At 38.7% G+C, this 20892-nt stretch overlaps 3 protein-coding genes across 5 annotated transcripts; all 3 read right to left on the bottom strand.

Annotated features, from left to right (window-relative positions):
• Positions 1-154: 154 nt before the first annotated feature.
• Positions 155-11808, bottom strand: LOC121632565 (PDZ domain-containing protein 7-like). 2 transcript variants are annotated; one of them, XM_041974168.1, is made up of 18 exons: positions 11623-11808; positions 11055-11156; positions 10707-10932; positions 9202-9339; positions 8903-9077; positions 8636-8812; positions 7501-7648; positions 6444-6504; positions 6139-6322; positions 5767-5993; positions 5519-5683; positions 3551-3657; positions 3316-3407; positions 2892-2983; positions 2653-2724; positions 1520-2128; positions 1243-1343; positions 155-983 (listed from the first exon to the last, which is right to left on the bottom strand). In XM_041974168.1, exons 3-18 carry the CDS (start codon positions 10867-10869, stop codon positions 840-842), a joined length of 2655 nt encoding a protein of 884 aa, XP_041830102.1. In that variant the 5' UTR covers positions 10870-10932; positions 11055-11156; positions 11623-11808; the 3' UTR covers positions 155-839. The 2 variants fall into 2 exon arrangements, with proteins under 2 accessions (XP_041830102.1, XP_041830103.1); XM_041974169.1 differs by having other exon boundaries at positions 6145-6322; positions 11055-11808.
• A 1720-nt stretch (positions 11809-13528) lies between these two features.
• Positions 13529-15647, bottom strand: LOC121632753 (peroxiredoxin-like 2A). The gene is made up of 5 exons (XM_041974470.1): positions 15297-15647; positions 15057-15148; positions 14443-14583; positions 14121-14285; positions 13529-14036 (listed from the first exon to the last, which is right to left on the bottom strand). The coding sequence occupies exons 1-5, from the start codon at positions 15439-15441 to the stop codon at positions 13941-13943; spliced, it is 639 nt and encodes a 212-aa protein (XP_041830404.1). The 5' UTR covers positions 15442-15647; the 3' UTR covers positions 13529-13940.
• Positions 15648-16287: 640 nt separating this feature from the next.
• Positions 16288-20675, bottom strand: dydc2 (DPY30 domain containing 2). Of its 2 annotated transcripts, XM_041974467.1 has the most exons (7): positions 20226-20675; positions 19178-19279; positions 18752-18877; positions 18418-18531; positions 18086-18235; positions 16787-16882; positions 16288-16692 (listed from the first exon to the last, which is right to left on the bottom strand). In XM_041974467.1, exons 1-7 carry the CDS (start codon positions 20370-20372, stop codon positions 16666-16668), a joined length of 762 nt encoding a protein of 253 aa, XP_041830401.1. In that variant the 5' UTR covers positions 20373-20675; the 3' UTR covers positions 16288-16665. The 2 variants fall into 2 exon arrangements, with proteins under 2 accessions (XP_041830401.1, XP_041830403.1); XM_041974469.1 differs by lacking the exon at positions 18752-18877.
• Positions 20676-20892: the final 217 nt, after the last annotated feature.

Genomic DNA, 20892 nt, shown 5'->3' with positions numbered 1-20892 from the left:
TGTTATATTTTCCTTCTACAGATACGATGCCTGTATAATAACGTTTGTGTGTTTGTTTTTGGTTCCTCAGTATAATTTTATAATCCGCAATATTTGTATGAAGACATTAAATGTATATTTTCATGCTGTACATTTCTTGAAAAACCCACTGTGGTTTTAATTAAAAAGGACAAAATTTAAGATCTGTCTCTGTATTTTATGTACATTACCTTGTAGTATTTAACAATTCAACAAATCATGCGTGTCATTTTTAAAGGGTTTGCAATACGCAAGTAGTTCAACTTTAAGTATTTGCTTGCAAGTACCTAAACCTAGCTAATCTAGTTTCTAGTACTTGCCATGTTTACATACTTAAATTATTTCAAGTTTTACCTTGACATTCAGGGTTGTGACCCAGAGCAGAAATGTCTCTGAATGGCTCATGTCTGCCCTTACAGGTCAAAACTGGAAATGTATAATTTCCTCAGGACTTTAAAAGGCACCCAGGTTCCAGCTCAGTTTATCATCTCACACATTTTAAAAGTCAGGATTATACACATACTGTTATTGGAAGTGGATTTTAGTTCAACATAAATATAAAAAGAGATCTACCTGTTTTTTGACAAGTGTTTGCTCCTGTTTTGTGGTAAAGTTACATGTGAAGGCATCAAGAGCACCATTTTTCATCATTTCATGATTTGTACACACAAGTTTCACTTTCTGCATTTCCAGTTCTTAAGTTCCAGTGATCATTGAGGCTGTATTATATATTTCATTTGATGAGAGCATCCATGTCATCATTGATCACTTTACATTAATGGCAAAATCACATACTGGCCTCAGGTGGGCATCTCAGTCTCTCAAAGGTTTTTGGGAACTTTGACCACAAACACCATGGGGTCTTTGGCCTTATTACTGAAGGCTTTTCGGATTATGTCAACAGCATGCTGGTGGGTAACTCCATGCAGGGAGACTCCATCCACAGACACCAACTCAAACCCAGCCTGGGATACAAGATAGGAGGTTTAAGTCAGACTCAGTAATAGATAAAATAAACTATTCTCAAGTATACTACTTTCCTCAAAAGAGATAAAAACAAGCCATTTCAAAATTATTTGCAAAACTTTCTCCTGCAAGGTGCTAAAAATATATTTAATCTTAAGTTATTTAACTGGTTTCATATCACACGTTGAACAGTATGATCACTGGCAAAGTGTTGAATTTCCTCTGTGAAACATGTCCAGCAGAAATCCTTATATTTACCTTGAGCACTTCACAGGTAGAGGCAGCTCCTCCAGGAAAGATCTTCTCTATCTTCACCACCGGCTGAACTTTTGACTCCATCCCACCTGATATACTGATGCCTAAGAGGACACAGATATTTGATCTCAGTGTAACATTTAGTACTTGTGCTTCATGATTAGTGATTTATAATCATAACTAAGTGTAGAAAAATACTGAAAATAGGTTCCCATGTCATATTTCACTATATCTGTTTTCAAGTTTTCCTGAGAAAATATGAAAAAAAGGAGCTGTTTACCCAGTGATTGTTTGGTTTTGGAGATGTTGACAGTTTTGAGCTCATACTCCTGTTCAAAGTCGTTTCCGTTGATTCTGTTGTCATAGGAACCCTGATGGCCATTCATCTGTTCACTCCCTACTTGTTGATCCTGACTTGAACCAAAAACCTGCGACAACAAGGGCCGACTCCTACGGGTGGCGCTTTGCAGTGTGAACACACTGTCTTTACTCCTGTCTCCACTTTTCTCCTTTTTGCTTTTAGAGGAACTGTTTCTGAAAAGGGTCCGTCCCCTCTCTGCACTGTCTGAAGTCGAGTGCAGTGAAACCTCATCAAAGTGGACAGAGCGAATTGTGCCGATGTCTGTGTGCAGAGGAGGGTGGGAGTCGCTGCTGTGAGCCAGCAGCCAGTTGGGGAGAGCTGTGCTGCTAGAGGGGGATCTGAGGTCTCTGGATTGTGTGCTATATCCGTCCACCGGTATGTCCAGCAGGGGTGTGAAGGACCTGGAGGTCTGAGGTCTCTCCCTGGATCCTCTGGGACCAGTTAGGCTAAGCTTCTCTAGCTCCTCCAGTAGGTGGCTCTCCTTCTCCACTTCCTCAGCAGTGTGGAGCTCAAAGCGTCCCCTGTAATCTGGAGTAAAATTACAGGGATAGGATTGCATTTTTAATACTGGTAATGGTAAAACTTATAATAGACTTGAAAAATAGAAGCCCAGTTATTCCAACAATAATAAAAAAAAAATAATAATAATGACAAAAAATATTAAGTAAATCAATATGGAATGAATTGTTTTTATCTCACAAATTTGACTTTACTTGAATGATTTTGTTTTAATAATTTTATCTATTTTTACCAGCTTTAATGTATTTGAATCAAATACTCTATATCATATTATAAACTGTATATATGTATATTATACAAGTATTCTAATTGGGATTACCTGTATAAAGGTTAAAAAAAATAAAGATATTGTACAAATATCAAGAATTGCATAAAAACATAATTAAAAATTTCTTATAATAAAAATATCAATATAAAGAATGAAAAAAATGCAACCCTCAATTGAAATTAACTTAAAATTTCTCAGTGAGCAGCACACATGGCAGAACATTTGTTACAACAAAATGAAAAGATGTTGCAGCGAAGGCGCCAACCTGGAATAGGAGTGATGAGGCGCCGTTTGGGTGCTCGACCTGATGCAGGAGAGCGAAGAGGAGGAGTTCGAACTGCAATATAAAGACGGAAATTTAATACACAGAAGAAAATCATCCTAGTTTACAGAAATATTCTGAGCTTTTCTGTTTTCTATGTGGCCTCAAAAGATCTCATGTTGGTGTTGCCTGGCACTTGCTCAGATAGTTAATTTGCATAAATATCACACACATACACACACCTGAGCGACATTTGAGGATGTCATAGGCTTCAACTTCAATGGCGCTCACCATGTTATTGAACACATTCAGATGGGATGGTGGAAGCAGCATTCTGAGAAACAGAACAGGAAAAATGATACTGATTTACTACCATTTCTGTGTTACAGCTCCAAACATGTTTAATTACTCCTTTTCTTCTCATTGTGGAACATTTTGGATTTGAGATCATCATCCTGTAAAACCCTTAATCCCCCATTGGCAGTGATTCGTAACACCATTATTTCTCTGACTGGATTACTGTGTTAGCAAAGAAAATCTTCATGTATAAATTGTAGAAGCAAATTTAGGCTAATGTAAGCTGCATAAATCTGGGCTTTCTTATGTTGTAGCCTCGTGATTACCGCTAAGAGCAGGCATGGTTTCTGATTTCTCATTCTTCCTTACCTGATTTCCCTTAGCAGCAGCAACTTTTCAGGCCGATCCAGCACAACCAGCACGTTACGTATCAAGTTCTCCACTGATTGCTCCGCTATGTACTGAGTAGACCAAAACAGAGACATATTTTTAAGACAGCTTTATTTATTCCTTAAATCTGAAAATGAAACATGAACGACATTACAGAAGAATATGACCACATATAAAAAGAAGACTGTCTTCTACAGTGAATAAAAACTCCTACCCTTCGGCACGTCTTCATCACATCAGCCACCTCCTCCTCATTTAGCAGCCTGCGGGCCATGTCCTCCACCACTCCAAGCATCTCTGAATTTGGCATCACACTGAACTCTGAAATCATTACAGAGCAGAGTCAGAGCTGGCTTTTGTTTACATACATCTAAATTTAAGTTTGATTTTACTAAGTCTCCTCTTTAAATGATGTATGTAAATGATAATAATTATAAATTTAATTTTCTGGCACCTTCCAAGTCACCCAAGGTCACCTTACAGAGCACAAAATTAACATTAACATTAGACAAACATCAAACAATATTAAAACAAAGCATCAACCTAAAAACAAGTATAGTGCACAGTGGCCAGTTACTTTGAGGTACCAGTTTGAACAGATGGGTTTTGAGTTTAGATGTGAATGTTGTGATGGAGTCTGACTGTCTTATGTGTGGAGGAGAGAGTTCCATAGCCTGGGTGCTGAGCAGCTGAAGGCTCGAGCACCCCTGATACTGAGACATGATGTGGGGATGGTTAGTAGTCCAGCAGAGGGTGTGGGTGGGGCTGTATTGTTGTAGGAGGTGGGGGATAGAGGGTGGAGAGCTTTGTATGTAAGGGGAAGGTTTTTGTAGTGGATATGGTATTGAACTGGGAGCCAACAGGGAGTGTGCGATTGTTTGGGGTTCATCACAGAAAAATAACCCCTGGATTTTTATTGTTTTATAGACAAATAAGATGAAAAGGAAAGAGTTGATCTTGTCATATTCACAGAGCTCTATTATTATATAAATATCAAAACAGCCATGGCGTTACCATGTGACATAACCTCACTGGCCACTTTATTAGGTACAATTCCTTGTCAGCACAAATAGCTAAGTCACCAATCACATGGCAGCAACTCAATACATTTAGTCATGCAAACACAGTCATAATGAATCACTGAAGTACAAACTGAGCATCACAATGAGGAAGAAAGGGGATTTAAGTGACTTTGAACATGGCATGGTTATTGGTGATACACAGAGTATTTCAGAAACAGTTGATCTACTGGGATTTTAACACAAACTGGTCTCTAGGGTTTACAGAGAATTGTCTGAAAAGAGAAAATATCCAGTGAGCAGCAGCTGCCTGGACCAAAGTGTTGTCTTGATGTCAGAGGTTAGAGGAGGATCGGCAGACTAGGTGGAGAAGATAGAAAGGCAACAGGAACTTAAATAACCACTGGTTACAACCAAGGTATGCAGAATAGCATCTCTAAACACAACACGTTGGACCTTGAAGCAGATGGGCTACTGCAGGACCCAACCAGGTGCCACTCCTGTCAGCTAAGAACAGGAAACTGAGTTAACAGTTTACGCAGACTCACCAAAATGGAAGATGTAAAAATGTTGTCTGGTCCGAGTCTCCATTTTAGCATTAGAATTTTTCACAGTCAGGATTTGGTGGAAACAACATGAAAGCATGGATCCATCCTGCTTCGTATCAACAGTTCAGGTTGCTACTGGTGGTGTAATGGTATGAGGGATATTTTCTTGGCACACTTTGGTTCCCTCAATACCAACTGTGCATCGTCTAAATGCCACAACCTACCAAAGTATTGTTGATGACCATGTCCCAAGAATTAAGGCAGTTCTGAAGGCAAAGGGATCTGATCCTATACTAGCATGATGTAACTCATAAAGTGGCCAATGAGTGGCCAGCATTCTGTTACTGCTTTTTTGTCTCATAAAACAAAATCTGCAACCTAATTCTGTTCATCTGCTGTACTTGACACTGTGCAGCAATTTTAAGAAATTACTGAACCACCTAAGAATTAACCCACGTTTGTGGCCTGATTTAATGTTTAAAACACTGATAGTGTGAAAATATCTAAAAATGTCACTTAATCCTTTAATGTGGTCAAACTAAACTCTTGTGTGAGCTTATTGTTGACGGTATTAAGGCACTGGCAGTAGAATGAAATGATGAAAAATGCAGCTACCTCTGCCAGCCTTGTCTTTGAATGGGGACTTGGAGCGCCCTCTGGTGGTGTCTCTCCTGCGTCCTCCTTTGAAGAGCAAGTTAACAAAAGTCTTTGAGCGCTGCAGGGTGCTCTTCTCTTCTGGGTCTTTCCCTTTCTGTTTCTTCTCCTTGTTATGCTTTATTTCTGTAATGGTGCAGCAACAGAAGTTTGCTAAAGTGGTTTGATCACCTTTATATAAACTTTCCTGAGAGTTCATGCAAGCTCACCTGCTACAGTGACTTGGCTTTGTGACCTGCTGATGGGTCGACTCGGTCTGCTGAGCGCCAGGAGCACAGCTGTCTTGGGCGACTCCCTCTTTCCCCTGCCTTCCTCTTCCCGAATCGCTGTGTCTTTGAGCAGAGTGGTTGGTCCAAGGCTGCGAGTGGTGTCTCCAGCTGCCCTTTGAGAAGGAAAGTCTGTCTGGATGGCGGTTTCAGTTCGCTCTGACTCAGACCTGGACAGAAGAAGTCTGAAACTTAAATCTGAACTTTTTAATCTGTCTGCAGTGTAATCTGAGCTATTTTAAAGCCCAAAAAAAGGATGAAAGTTTAGTATTTCTGTGTTGGTAAGATTAATAATGATGACATAAAGAGGCTGACTCTGACATCTGGTCCTCAGTGGAGATGCAGACGTCCACCATATCTGAACCAAAAGGCAGGCTGGGTGGGAACATGACCTGTGACAGACCGCTTAGAGAGCTGACCGGAGTCCCAGATGAGAGTGAGGAGGCTGAAGAGTTAGAGTCTGAACCCTGGGAGGAAGATTTCTGAGTACCATTGGCCACTGAAAAGGAATATGAATGTCATCCATCTCTTATTTATCAGAACATTTTTTTCTTTATTCTATGATTTTCCCAACTGACAGATAAAATGATGTTCACACTTTAAGGAAAAGAAGTACGTACGTTTATTGAGCCACCTGTATTCTGCCACCATCTCCTTATAGGCAGGGTATCGTCCTGCTTCCTGTGAAGATATGGCCACAGATATGGAAATGAGATACAGCAGAGACCCTGAAACTTTCATGGGATCCCTATATTTGATAAAGAGTAATCCTAGAAGCACACCAAGACCCCAAAACACAGCTTTCATCCTCATCACCATTTTCCTCCCTGACTTTCTAGTAACCTTTGATAGTTGGGATGCTTTCTAACTCCAGGATTTGTTTCAGTTTCCAAAGCAAACGATCTAAAAACAAAACAAAACACAAGCTGTATGCTTTGATCAGCACCTGATCCCGGCTGCCTGGTGAATAATGCACACGACCTGGCTATTTTTCACAGTGGGAAACCCAAGCTGCAACAAGTAAAGTGAGCGAGGAATATTACGACTGCACGCCAGCTGTCGGCTTTACCACAGAAACCGCCATTACATCGCCGTGTAGCAACGCATCCCGCTTGTTTGGTGCTTATGTGTGAGAAGATGGAAGATGAAAGGCAGGCAGCAGGTCAGGAAGTGAATGCATGGCGGGTCATTTAGCCAAGGCGGTAATGAAAGAGCCGACATGCTTTCTAATAACAAAGAGTCCGTGTGGAATGTGATACGGCCTCTTCAGCTCGTCCTTAAAGCTGCATTCAACAGCAAACATCCCCACATTCAACTTAGACAGCTTTGCTTCTTCTTCGAACAATGTGTGATTAGATGAAGACTGCTCTTCTTTGTCTATGACACACCTCTGACATTGCATCTAGATTTCTTTATTATTTTGTTTAAACCAGACTAGTTTTATGTCTTGGAGTTTACTTTGTGTAAGCATAAAAACTGAAAAGCAGAATGCTGAAATGTACAAACATGAAATAATTCTCTCCAGTGTTTCAGCTGAAATTACTGTGATTTCTTAGTGTCTTAGAATAAGGTGCTGTTTATTTATTTTCACTGACTGGGATGTTATATTTTTAAATCAAGATCATAAAAAAAAAAAACAACATACATTTATATGTATATTCAGTTAAATGCTCTCACCTTGATGGTCAGCATGATATGTGTGTGGCTCTTCAGCACCTCCACAGCACTGCTGTGGCTGATGTCCTCGAAGCTCACCCCATTGGCGGCGAGGATCTGGTCCCCCATCTTTATTCCGTTTTGCTCGGCCAGTCCTCCTGGATCCAGTCTGAGACAACAAAGAGCTAAATTAACAAAATGATCCACAACTTTTATTTTTAAAGCTACAAAACCAAACACTGGTGAGCCCATTCAGCTACTGTGAGTATTTGGTGCCGTTTTTCTTCTCTCTTTCTCTGTTTGGATTGTAGGGTGTTTGAAAACCAAAGGAGGATCTCTTCAGATGCCACAGTAGATTCTAAATACTTGTCATTTATTTTGCTTTGTCTCTGTTATTGTTGTAAACAGAAAACCTTCCTTCCCTGATAATCTCAACACAGTGATTTTAATATGTATTTGATAGATGATAACAGATTCAGAACAATCCTCAGCTAAACTTTAGTTAATTAAACATTTCTTGTTATTCTCTAGGTGCAATGAAAGGCTCCAAAAAGTATTCATCTGGATGGATAAACTAAATTAAACAAAGCAAATAAAAAAGAGAGAGTTTTGTTCTCTTTGAATAATTCATACTGTAGTTCTAATTTAGTGTGGGATGTAAATTCACCTTTAACATTTCATAATCTCTTTTTTTATTTTAATTAAAATACAAAACAGAAGCTGTGTTTTGTTAAGCTATAAACTGTGCAACTATGAGAAAGAGCTGAATATGCTGCACATGTTGTCTGCCAAAATAAACAGTTGACTTTTAAAAATAATGTTATCTTTATTATTAAAAAGTTATTTGGTACAGGACAATTCTGCCTCCAATACAAGTGATGAATCCTGAATCATTTTTATTTAATTTTTTTATAAGAAAGATTATTAATAAAATAAGCAATATCATTATTATTTGACTAAATAAAATGTCTTGTTTAGTCTTAGATTCAATTACTAAAAAAGCTTAATGCGTGTTGGGCAAGAAAAACAACAAAGACACTGTTGTATGTCTTGTTAACATTATAAAAAGGGATTATAAAGGCATTGTTTCCTTCTTTTGTAATTCAGTGTTTATGTTGTTGACAAGCGTCCTTGTCTCTGAGGACACTGTACTTACTTAGAGACATAGATGCCCAGACCAAACTCCTTTCCACCTCGGATATTGAAGCCCAGACAGTAGTCATCGGAGGTGGTGTAAAGGTGGACAATCCTCTGCAGGGCGCTGCCTGAACTGGCCTCTGAAGGTGTTCTTCCACTTTCCTCCACCACCATGCGCCTGTGTATCAGGTCCACCCTGAAAAGTTCACAGTATACCTGACTGATTATTCCTCCAAAACACAGAGGAGAAAATAATTACAGAAATGGTTAAATTAATATCAGTTACCATGTAGTTTTCTCTTTGGAATAGCGGATGCCAGGGACTTTACCAACCCGCCTCACCACCATCCTCAGCCTGTTGTTGCCTGTCAGGACCTTCACAGCGCTGCTCATGGTGATGCTCTCCAGGCTGATGCCATTTACCTCCACCAGTTTATCTCCTACAAGCAGCCCTGCCTCCTCTGCAAATAAACACACAAACAAAAGCATAACAATCAAAACTCATAATCAGATGGCAAAAAAAAAAAGCTCCTATTTTTTTTTTTTTTTTTGCTGTAGTCACATTTTAAAAAGAGCATCACTTACGTGCGGTGCTGTTGTCTTCCACCTTACTGACGAAGATGCTGAGGCCATGTTCTGAGCCTCCACGCACACTAAACCCGAGCTTCCCATCCACACTCTTATCCACAGTGATTGTATGGAGGTCTTCGCTGTCATCTCCACCTAAAAACATAACGTGTCATGTCACAGTTTATTTTGAGGGACTTCTACATACTTTAACATTTTCTACATCATGTTGCTGACCATCTAAAGACAAATGATGTTGAATTTAGTAGCGATTATAAGGTTTATGATGGCAGTTTGTGATTTTAGTTCATGTGGAATTTACTGATGCCTCAATCACACAATAAGAAAATTTATGGAGAATTAATCTTATTAGATCTTAGCTCTGTTGAGTGAATATGAGAAGTAGACATAGCATTATGACATCACCCATCTGGTTTGTGAACTTTTGAAACCTTTACTTCAGTAATCAGCAAAAGCTATCTTGTTTTAATTTTGGGAAAAGAAGTGAAGTAAAAGGGTGGAGCTTAAAAGTGATGGCATCCTCTGTCTTCTTTCTTCTTACAGTCGACTTCATGCAAAAAATCTTGGAATGATTATTAATTTCAAACGACATCAGTGGATCTACTTGGTGGTCAAGTGTTTTTGTCCCAGTTGGACTGTTGCAACTCCCTTTATGGTTTGGTGTGGTCTCTTAGGGGTTGTTTAGCGCGACTGTGAAGAGATGATATGATCACATGACCCCTGTGGTCACTTCCCTTCACTGGCTTCCTGTTAGTTTCAGGATCCAGTTTAAGCTCCTTTCTTTTTTTTTTTTTTTTTACTGTATTTTTAATGGATTTTTTTTTTTTTTAATTGTTGTTAGTACCTGACTGGGTAACTGGGGTGGTTGGAAATGTGCTATATAAATAAAACTGGCCAAAACTGTAAATCTCTAAAAACTAATATATAATTTATAGGGGAATTACTTTTGAAAGGACCATCAGTTTTTGTAATGAGCTTCTACTGGACCGTCATTTTATAGACCACATTTTCCCCGGGTTTTGTCTGACAGACAATATTTCTGAAGCCCTGATGCAAAACTTCAAGATCCTCATCTGAATATAAGCAACTGCAAAGCCATGTACATTTTCCCTGAGTAAATAATGTTTTATCTATCCAGTCATTCAAAATATATACTTTAAAATAAAAAAGAAGCTGGAGATTAATAATAATTAAAAACATGGAGAGTGAAATGGAAACAAAAGAAAATATATCAGGCTTTCTAGGAAACCACATTAACATCCCAGCTGATATTCGCATGCACATTTTAGACCTCTGGGAGGAAGCTAGAGGACCCAAAACCAACTTAATCATGTAGACTCTTCTTGCTGTCCACTATCAAGAAATTAAATAGTTAAATATTTTTATTTATTCATTCATCTTTGTTGTGTTTGTTTGTTGCAGTTTGAGGCTTCTCAAGGCAGTGTAGTCTACAGCAGACAATAATTTGCAGTGCAGAGGCAGTCGGCCCAACTGCTTCCTACCATCCACAGGTGAGTTAATGAGGATGACCCGGCCCATGGGCGAGGAAGATCGGATTCCACGGCGACGCTGCTCCTTCTTCCGCAAAAGGTTGCGTATAACTGTGTGCGACCCTTGGGTCCCGGGGGTTTTCTCCCTGCGGGATGGGTCCGAAGAGTGAGCCATGGAGGCTGGTGAGTTCTTGTTTCACACACACTCCACCGGGGGCTCAGCTCCAGGTGGAGGGGTCTGCAGCAGTGTACAGCAGAAAGCAGATGATTATCAAACGTATCACCACTACAACATAAAACACACACATGTGAAATAATAATGTGTATTTTTGGTTTCTTGATAGCATAAATACAACTCACTCATGCAGGATGCTTTGTGACATGATAATTGACTCTTTGGTTTCCTGGAGTCACTCTTTGGCCCATTCCTGCCCATGTTGCATCTCTCTCACCTGTCTGAGTCTCAGAGCAAAAGCAACAGTTGTTGGTGAACAAATTCAGCCACAACCCACAAGTCTCGTTCAGAAGTGCAGCAGGTGAGGTTAGAAATAGGACTTAACTCGTTTATTTAAGGCAGATCTGACCCACTTGACTCAGGACGTCACATGGTATCTCTATGGTAACGTGTCACTAAACTTAACCCATGATAAGTGTGTCCACATGTCGTCACTTTGGGGTTTCCCAAAGTCACGCATAGTGCCTTAGCACCTTGGACAGCGACACAAAACAGCGTCAAAAGCTGCAGTAGCGCCAAAACGCAACGTTTAAACTGCGTTTATTTACTAACACCAGGATATGTTCGGTCGTTTTGCGTCCTTAAATACATCCAGTTGCAACACTTTCTTGGCTAGAATATCCTAAATTTTAAGTATGAACGTAGTGTTGTGTACAAAATTTGGTCAAAGATAAGAAAGACGCAAACTCTTACCACACATTTTACATACAAGCCCAGAACTCCGCAGACGAGGGACTTCTCGTGTTTCCTGCTTAAATCCAGCCTGACAGACAACAGCAAAAAGTGTCCAATGTGTCTTTAAAATTCACCCCTACATCATGGAAAAACATTATACTGACAGAGATACCTGTGTCCATGTTAGTGTGAAATGTCTCAAGGCACCTGACAGGGACATTCCTGTCTCTGACAAAGACCCGCCTCCAGACCACGTTAATTGGATGAGCTGAAATTATATGGGAGGTGTTTGATTGGACAACAAACTTGCCAATCCGTTGACAGCACGAAAGCGCTTAACATGTTATAGCCACCAGAAAAAGATAGTAACCACTGCTTCATAAATTTGATCCAGAAATTGAGATAATTAGAAACTCTTTCAGCTGTTTCCTCACACTTACAGAACAGCATTTTCTGGCATCAAACGACATGATTATCCACCCAAAACATCAAAATAAAGGGTGCATTAACTTTACTTGGGGCTGTTTTGATATGTAAACAATAGAAGAAAGACAGGACACATGGGGACAAATGTCCGTGCTGTTTGATAAAAACTATGCAAAACCCAGAGTATCTTCAAATTGAAGGTTTTCAATGTCATTTCATCTACAGATTTACACAAAATGCAAACATAACTATTTTTTTTATTTCGATGTGGACATTGGATGATGTGATTTTAGCACAAAATCGGCATTATTAGAAAGAAAACGTAATAAGCAGCTGTTCTGGAGATCATAATTTCCTAAAACTGAAGAGCTCCATCTGTTGGTGAAAGCCAGAGGAGGATTTCCCTGTTTGTTCCACTCCTGATATGTTGGGTCATTATCTGTGTGAGCCAGATGTAATGTATTAAATCATACCATCACCAAAGAATGGAAGAGACATTAGCAAGAAGAGAAAACAAAAATCATTCTAAGATGCATGAATCAATGTTCTGATACTATTGTGATAGCAAGTGCTTCAGATAAACAAACCGAGTATATCTAAAGTTCAGCCTGACTAATGATGAGTGGCTGTCAGTAACACAGGTACTGTGTGTCTTTCGTTTCAAATTACAGTTAGCTTGATATAACAAAGCCATACCATTTTGACAAATATGTGGAGGAAGTCATCAGTTTAGCCTTTTGTTTATAAAGATTCAGGGCAAAAGTGTGACTCTGATGTAACAAAATAAAATGAAATAAATAAAAATAAACAGTTGTCATATGATGTTGTGATCATCACAGACTTTTCAGGAAAGAAACCATAGCATATTTGAGGCTGACCACTGTTTCAAAGTCAGTTACAATCAAACCAGATACAGCAGGAAACCCTCCACATGTCTGTTTGCATCTGCGCTCATACGTTTTGACAAAAATATGTGAAATATTCCTAAAAAGTCTTATATGACTAATGTACATTATTAAATCTTTGATTTGATGCTTCCAGTTCCCCTATGCTAATATTTGATTGTGTACAGTCTAACAGAAAATGTGTTTTGCCTGTTCTGTGTTTTGAGCTTACAAAGTTACAGTAAGATCTAGAGTTATTCTCAAATGTAAAATAAAGCTCACCATTTTTTTCTGCTTCTTGCTTTAGTGACAAACTGTCTAACACTTTATGACCACATCCTGTCATACTGTATATGCAAAATTAGACAAGAGCCCTGTAATAAATGTGCTAAACAAATAAAATTTTTATCATACTGAAAGAGTGTAAAATCCCCAATACCCCTCCATTTCTCTACTTGGAACAATGTGAGGGCTTAAACCAGATCATGTGGGAGTTCTAATCCCTCTAAACATCAGACAAACCCTCTACAGGAAACCTCATGGTACCCCCCCAAAACAGTTCCACCTTCCCACCAAGACAAATTCATGCAATCGATGAGAAATTGACTCAAAACTGTGAAGCACCAAGACATGTTTTATTGTTTCAAAGTTTTCACTCTCTTAGTTGCCAAAGCAGCATCACAAAGTAACACAGGAAACTGGATGTTGGATATCAGGTCTGTTCCCTCTATTGAGTTTAAAGACAGACCATCATGAACACACCCAGAGCCTAATGAAAACAGTCGTGCAAAATGCACTGGCTCCTAAAGACCGGCACTTAAACAAAGTTCACAAGTCTATAATGCACTTCACAAATATTTTTCTTTCCAACACTTTCACCAAAATGCAGTTCAAACATGTCATTTAAATTGTTAAAGACTTTGTCAACTGAAAGATGATGAATTATCAATGTGATTAACTGATTGTAAAAGGCACCAGAGATGATGTTCTCAATGACGGGGACTCGTAAGAAGAATAGTTTCCTCTCTAAAGTTCCTGTGAAATTCTTCTGGCAGCTCGGAGGACTTCTGAAATGTTGACTTTATCTCCAAATTCCATCTCTCTGTGCTCCAAATGAACTCCCTGCACAACAAAAAACATTTTTATTCAGTCTGCTTTTTTTCCTGTTCATTTTTATTTTCACCATCAGAATAAAAGAAGTTTTACCTGCTGTCCTTTTCCAATGACAAAGACACCGCCGAGGACAAAGCCCTCTCCAAAAACGTTTCCCATGAAGCCTCTCCTAAAGGCCCTCAGACCATTCAGCCAAACACCTAAACGCACGAATGCCAGGAGCCCCAGCTTCCGCTCTCGGGGCCCATAAAACCGTCTCTGCAAGCAAAACCAGAACCCTTCAGTCAGTCATGCAGAACTAAACAAATTTCTCAGCTACTGAAAGACTTCAGTGTATTAATGAAGTGCTGGGAAACTGGCTGAATCTGGTCAGAAGATGAGTCCTTCTGGTTTGGAGGGTAAAAATACAGTTTACCTTTTCATCCAAGAAAATCTCCCCTTTGAAGTATGGTCTGAAGTTCTGGACCTCGGTGCCGATGTCCTCCTTCACCACAGCATACAGGGGAACCCCGAGCTGATCCAGCTGGGGCTTCAGAGAGGACAGCTCTGCAGCTTCCTGCAGCCAAGAAACACAGGAAAGAGCAGATGAATAAACCTTTACCATTCCAAGACTTTTACTTCAAATATCATCATGTCCAAAACACTTTAATATTGTATTTTTCCAGGTTTTACATTAGTGCAGTAACTTGGCTGTAAATTTTATAGCCTATTTTGTCTTTTACATGCATTATTTGCTGACTAAGTTAATCAAGTTTTAGTTTTTAGACTTAATGTTTGAATTCTGAAAACTTAAAAGGTGTATTTAGATGAAATTGTAATATCCTTAAACACCCTTCAAACTCTTGTTAAGAAACAGAACAATGCTGAACTTACATAACTACCTAACTTTGACTCTGACAGACACTTTTATTGATTCTAAAAAAATTAGGAGCAAGCTTGAAGAAGAAGATTTAACATGTTGGGGTTAGGAAGATATTCCATTAAGACATTAAGCCCCCATCTTCTAAGTGAACCTACTGTAAACATTACCTCTCTGCACATAAATCATCCAGGACGTCGCACTGCCATGATCACAGCTCCAGATCTCTCCCACAGAGCCTTGGCCTTGAAGGTCTTTATTTCTGTGGAAACAGGGGAACGGGTAAGAGTTGTGCAAGAGATTAAGCTCATAACAAATCCCAGAAACACAAAGACTCATTTCAACACGTCCACACATTAAATAAGTAAAACACCCTCATTTCATGATTTGTTGGGTCAAATTAATCTTACCTCCTGTCAAGGTTTTGAGCTCAGTCTCCTCCAAATGTTTTAAAGTGGCTTTCAGTGGCGGTGTCAGAAAAATGTCGGTGAAGAAGTTCAGGACGTTAGTGATCAGGCCGCCCACGGTAACCACCACGTTTCCTACGAGCCCCATTGTAATTTCTGTTTTCTGCCCGTGTTCCTTCTTCACTGCATTTCGGTTCGGACTCAAAAGCTCTGACTGCACCGCGACTGACAGCGCTTTTAAATTCCAGTTCAACTCAACCACCCAGCATTCACCAGCCCAGCCCTCCTTTTTTTCACCCCGAGATTTGGATCAGATCACAGCATTCCACGCAGCTGTGTCTTATCGGTGACGCCACCATCAAATTAAATCATCCAAAGAAAAACAGGAGACTGTTATGCAGCGTGGCTGGCCATCCTCCAGTTCAAAGGTCAATGAAGAGGCTGGAAACTGCAGCGTCACTCCACCAAACACGACAGCAAAACGTGTTTTAAGCTTATAAAACTCCATTAAAACGACTTATTGTGCTTTTCTATGGCAGGAAATAACGTCTTTACCCAGTCTTAACTGTGGCTGTAAAGAACTCAAAGAACAATAATTATAATTTCTTTAAAGTTAATGAAAACTATGTGCAATTTGATGATTAAAGATTCTGTCTGTCATTATAACAAGTTCAGAACTCTCTTTATTATATATATTACTTCCTTTTAGTTAGCCTTATAAAGTGAATATTTTAAGCACATTCACAAATTCTGAATATTTATTTTTATATTTTCTTCATTTCTAGCCCCATCGTCCCTTATAGGGGCTGAAAAAGTTACATAAATAATTGACTACTGTGAAGAATAATAAAACAGGACTATGGTGTTGATTTTCAACAGATACTCAAAGATAGTTTAGACCTCGATGCTCATAAAACTATACTGAAAATGTATTTTAGTGCAAAGATTAAAGTCTATGAATTATTTTGTTGGCATCTGTGTGCATGGATTAAAAAAAAAAATCACAGGTAAGGAAATTTCTCTGTTAATGAAATTTATTAGCAGACACAGGAAACAGATATTTTCTGTGGGAATACATTCTCTGAGGACTACATAAACAGACACAGGAACCTTATTATCATAGAACAATTCTTCATTTTAGTCTCTTTATTTCACTCTGAAAATACGTCCAGGCCTTAAGAGCTTAAAGCATGTTGTGCTAAATAAAAATGTGAGCATAAAAACATCAAATGAATGAGTGTGACAGGTTTTATCTAGTTTTTGCACATACACAAGCATAGACACAATTACATGTAATCACTTGGACTATAATATTATTAAAAATGGATCTAAAGATGGATCAATGGCTGATTGATCTGATGGACTTAGTCAGTTATGGCCTCTCTTCTTTTTCTTCCTCCTAGAAATCAATATGAAGCTTTATAAATGAAAATGGTTTTCTTTCATGTCTGGTGTGTGCTATGAGACTTTTCGGGTTTCTTTTGTTGACTCACCAGTCTCTCGCTCTCCACTGTTCCCTCTGCTGCTGGATCACTCTCAGCCGGAGCCGAGCTATCAGTGGTCTCGCTCGTCGGCTGCCCCTCTGTCTCCTGAGATGAGGTGGCCCAAAAAAGTCAGTAAAACAATAAACAGTCATCTCTTGTGTTTCTATCTCTAGTTTCCGAACAGACATCATAATACATTTGATCAATGTGTTGAAAGTTTGCAAACAACAGAAATATTCTTCATTTTCAAAAATAAAAAAATGGAAAAACAGTCACCTTTTCCTGTTTCTAAAGGGAACAAGAAAAAGTGACTGATTGTGCTGCTTGTTCAGTGTCTTGTGTTCTCTGCTTGTTGATCTTCTGGAAATGTTTATTTTGTTTTAGGGTTTTCACTCTGCAGAGGTGAAGCTGCCTTCACTTGTTTGGAGTCCTCATACTTATCAGTTTGTTCTTCATCAGCCTTTTTGTTGAGCAGAAATGTAAACAATGAAATAATGGAAAACACTCAACGCTTCACTGCTCGATGGCAGCAACCAAAAAATGTGAAAATAAATATCTCAGCTAACTGCACAGACCTTTACTCTTAGACAAAAAAAAAATTTAAGCATCTGAATTTAAACAATCAGGACTTTTACTGTTCACTAACTCGCTAATGGAAGTTTTCTTTGTTTTCAAGCTTCTGACTCTGAATTGTTACAATGCTCTCACCTGGAGCCCAGCTCTCAGTGCTGTTACTCGTTGGCCCGACAGCCTCTTAAGATGAGGCTTTAACAAAAGTTCTAGTAAAACAATAAATAATTGTGTCTTGTTGCCTCCTTCTATCTCTATTTTCTAAGCTGACCTGTCATACTCAAACTAAAAACTGCTCCTTCTGGCTCAGCTTTTGTTAACAATGTGTTGAAATCTGGCAAAGAAAAAAGGGAAATATTTGGCCTTTGAAAAAATCTTCTCTGTTTTGAGGTTTTCACTCGGTGGAGGTGAGACTGTGTCCACTTTGAAGGAGTTTTCAGGTTTATCACTCTTTTCTTCCTCAAACTTGTAGTGAAAGGTATAAAAGTGTTATTATGAAGTGCAACGATCCTGTCACTCTCCCTTCTCTCAGCCTGGCTTGTCTTTCTTCTCCTCAGTTTTTCTTCTGGCCTATCAACTTGAACTTATGCTCCCTTTGCTCATAATCTTCCTCACCACTTTGTCCATAATCTTGTACTTGATCTTGCATCTCCTCATCCTCAATCTGAACATGTGGCAAACTGAATCCTCTGAGAGCCACAATTACCAAAAAAACCACCTGTATTTCATCTGCATCACCTTCGCCATGGCTCCAGGGTCAAAGGTATGATGGTTTTGTGTGTGTGTGTCCTCTGTATCATTTGATTTTAAATCACTGGCATCTTGTCTGGACGTTGATCGCAGTTGGTAAATGTGTTCAGGATCAGCAGTTTCAGATTGCTCTGCACCCTGTAGAGCACACATAAATGAAAAATCAGAGGCACAGAAATTTTTTTTTACCCCATTTTGGAGCATCTGACAAAAATATTATTGTATTTTTTTATTTTAGTCAATTTTTTCATTATCATCATACCAAACTGTATATCTGTATAACATAATGTAATATAACTTGGTCAAATAGTTATGATAACCTTTTCCTTATCTTGGTCACCCTCCATCACTTCTTCTTGATGGACGTTTGCCTCCTCCTCATCTTTCTCTTCAACGTGATCAGCACTTGGCTCCAACATTATTTTCTCTTCTTTCTTAAATCATTAAATTAAGTCATTCTGATGTCAATTTTGACACCATTTGAGGAAAGTTGTGCACAGTTTTAGTACAACCTTGACACTCTCCCACCACCAAAAAACTCCTCAACAAGTCAAGGATCAAAAGCAAAGACCACAGAAGATATTTGATTTCAGAGTTCATATCAAAGAGCAGAAACGTGCAGAAGCAAGCAGATTTGAGATTCAGTTTTACCACCTCGTATGTGTCATTTGTCTGTGCTTCAGGTTGGGGTTGATCTGTGTCCTCCTGGTTTTCTGGATTTATAGTGGTTGATTTCTCTTCTTTTAGAGGTTTGTTATCCTCAGCAGCCTGTGTTGTGGTCTGTTGATATGTTGACATGTATATGCTCAGCAAGACTTTTCTTAGAATGTCTGGTTAGGGGTTAAATAATTATACTAAACTGTAAGCAAACAGTGAGCATTGTCACAAGTGATAAACTATTGTAAAAGATAATTAGAGGTAAATCCTGCTTAAAAATGACCAGATACAAGAGAGAATACTAAAGAAAACAAAAGTGACATTAGGCCTGAAAATATAAAAATAGAAACCTAGCCAATTTTTTGTGCATCAAAACACAAACACAGTGAAAATAGAGATTACTGTTCAAGATTCTTCCATCACCTCACTGATCTTCTGCTCTTCCTCTCTCAGCTTTTCCTGGTGTAATCCTTCTTCTCTGGCTATGGCCTGCTCCTGCTCCAGAAGAGGTAAATTGGCTTTTTTCTGTAGATAAAAACGTGATACAGCAAGACTTTTAAATGTGGAGAAATCAGCTGCCAACAAACATTTTTAGCTTTCTTGTTAGCTTCAAAGTTGACATTTATAACTCACACCATTACAGGACAAATGTTTGACCTTTAGACTTTTCATGTCTCAAAAGCTCGAGGCAGCCATATGTCTCTGTTAGCGACTAATGACCTAGAGGTAAAAGGTGACTGGGTTTTTGTTGCCATGGACCACGCATGCTTAAATCCTTCAGTCTGATGAGCTTAGATGGTCTAAGTCTCTGTTACCTTTCAGTAGCTATCAAACCCTTTTTAAAGATAGGGGCTTTAATGCAGTGGTAGCAACAACAAAGGTATAAACAGAGATAACTGTAGTAGCCTACTAGCAGTATTACAGCTTGTAGCAGCATTTGCCTATTGAATAAACTCCATGTGGTTGATGGAGTCATGTGCTTCATTTGTATTTAAAAATCACAAACTAATCGAAGGTTATTTTTCTGCAGATGTTTGATATGAAAATTAGAGTATGTGTTACACATGCACATAATGTAGCTAAATGACCATAGGAAACTATAGAATAGATTCTGTAGAGGCACTGTATATAGTGATAGTACTTGTAGTGATAGGCTTGTACTTATGACATTTTCTCAGTTTTATAGGATAAAGATAAATTATACACTGATTTCTGTGAGTGTATCATATTTTATGTGATCAAGAAGAAAGCTGCTAACTAGAAGCAATCCTTAAATAAGTTTATTAAGACCGATAGATAGAACAGTGCTTGTGCAACATAATTACTAATAAATCGGACAAATAAAATATAATAGCTAGGACATAACAAGAAATCCATGGATTTAGGAAATACATAAGAGGCCAATTGCCATATAGGGAATATGTTGTCTAATGCTGCACCCTGCTGATAAGACAACCAAACAGCAGCTTACCGCTTTCTCATATTCAACATTTGAGTTGTGTTTATACAGCCAGTGAGCCAGATATAGGATAGGGTCCACAGGACGCCGCTCGGCTACTTCAGCAAGTCCTTCCGGCAGACATGTCCCAAGGTGTTTCTTTATATACTCTGAGTCCATATTATAATTATTATTGATTTATTTTACCTGAATACCTAGAAGAAGAACTTATATAAGCTGTGACAGATAAATAAGGTAGGCTACGTGAAATTTAAGGTGATCGCATCTACAAAACGCTTTCGCCAAATATAAAAAACCGACACCAGTTAGCTTTGAACGTAAAGTAGTATTTTTCTTTCTTTCTAAATTTAGCTACAGCACTTGTTTTACTGTAAAAACTCTAGTTTAACCTAAGCTTCTGCAGACATGACCAAAAAAAAAACCCCAGCAAATTTTCCTGCGCGTTGTCTGTAGCAGTTTTGCTTCCATGGTAACGGTCCTACATAATCATGTTTCCCCCTAAATCTTGTTAAATAGTTCCTACCTAATATATTTCCATCTCTTCTACACTTGTGTCTACAATAATGTCTTTCAATATTATATATTTCAGTCTAGCTCTATAATTAAAAAAAATCCTATAAGGAACAAAACTAAGAAATGAAGAATGTGGTCATTTAAAAGTAATCCACACAGGCTTATT

This window comes from Melanotaenia boesemani, chromosome 21, assembly GCF_017639745.1.
Source record: "Melanotaenia boesemani isolate fMelBoe1 chromosome 21, fMelBoe1.pri, whole genome shotgun sequence".
Taxonomy (NCBI): domain Eukaryota; kingdom Metazoa; phylum Chordata; class Actinopteri; order Atheriniformes; family Melanotaeniidae; genus Melanotaenia; species Melanotaenia boesemani.
This window is presented reverse-complemented; position numbering and strand designations above follow the sequence as displayed.

Excerpts from the sequence above, each read along its gene's own strand:
- LOC121632565 (XM_041974168.1), bottom strand. The coding sequence starts at position 10,869 with ATGGCTCACTCTTCGGACCCATCCCGCAGGGAGAAAACCCCCGGGACC. Across the intron at positions 5,994-6,138 it reads ACTGAGGACCAGATGTCAGA|GTCTGAGTCAGAGCGAACTG; the intron begins GTCAGCCTCTTT and ends TCTTCTGTCCAG. Across the intron at positions 5,684-5,766 it reads AAGCCAAGTCACTGTAGCAG|AAATAAAGCATAACAAGGAG; the intron begins GTGAGCTTGCAT and ends GCACCATTACAG.
- dydc2 (XM_041974467.1), bottom strand. The coding sequence starts at position 20,372 with ATGGACTCAGAGTATATAAAGAAACACCTTGGGACATGTCTGCCGGAA. Across the intron at positions 19,280-20,225 it reads ATGTTGAATATGAGAAAGCG|AAAAAAGCCAATTTACCTCT; the intron begins GTAAGCTGCTGT and ends TTTTATCTACAG. Across the intron at positions 18,236-18,417 it reads GTGACCAAGATAAGGAAAAG|GGTGCAGAGCAATCTGAAAC; the intron begins GTTATCATAACT and ends TGTGCTCTACAG.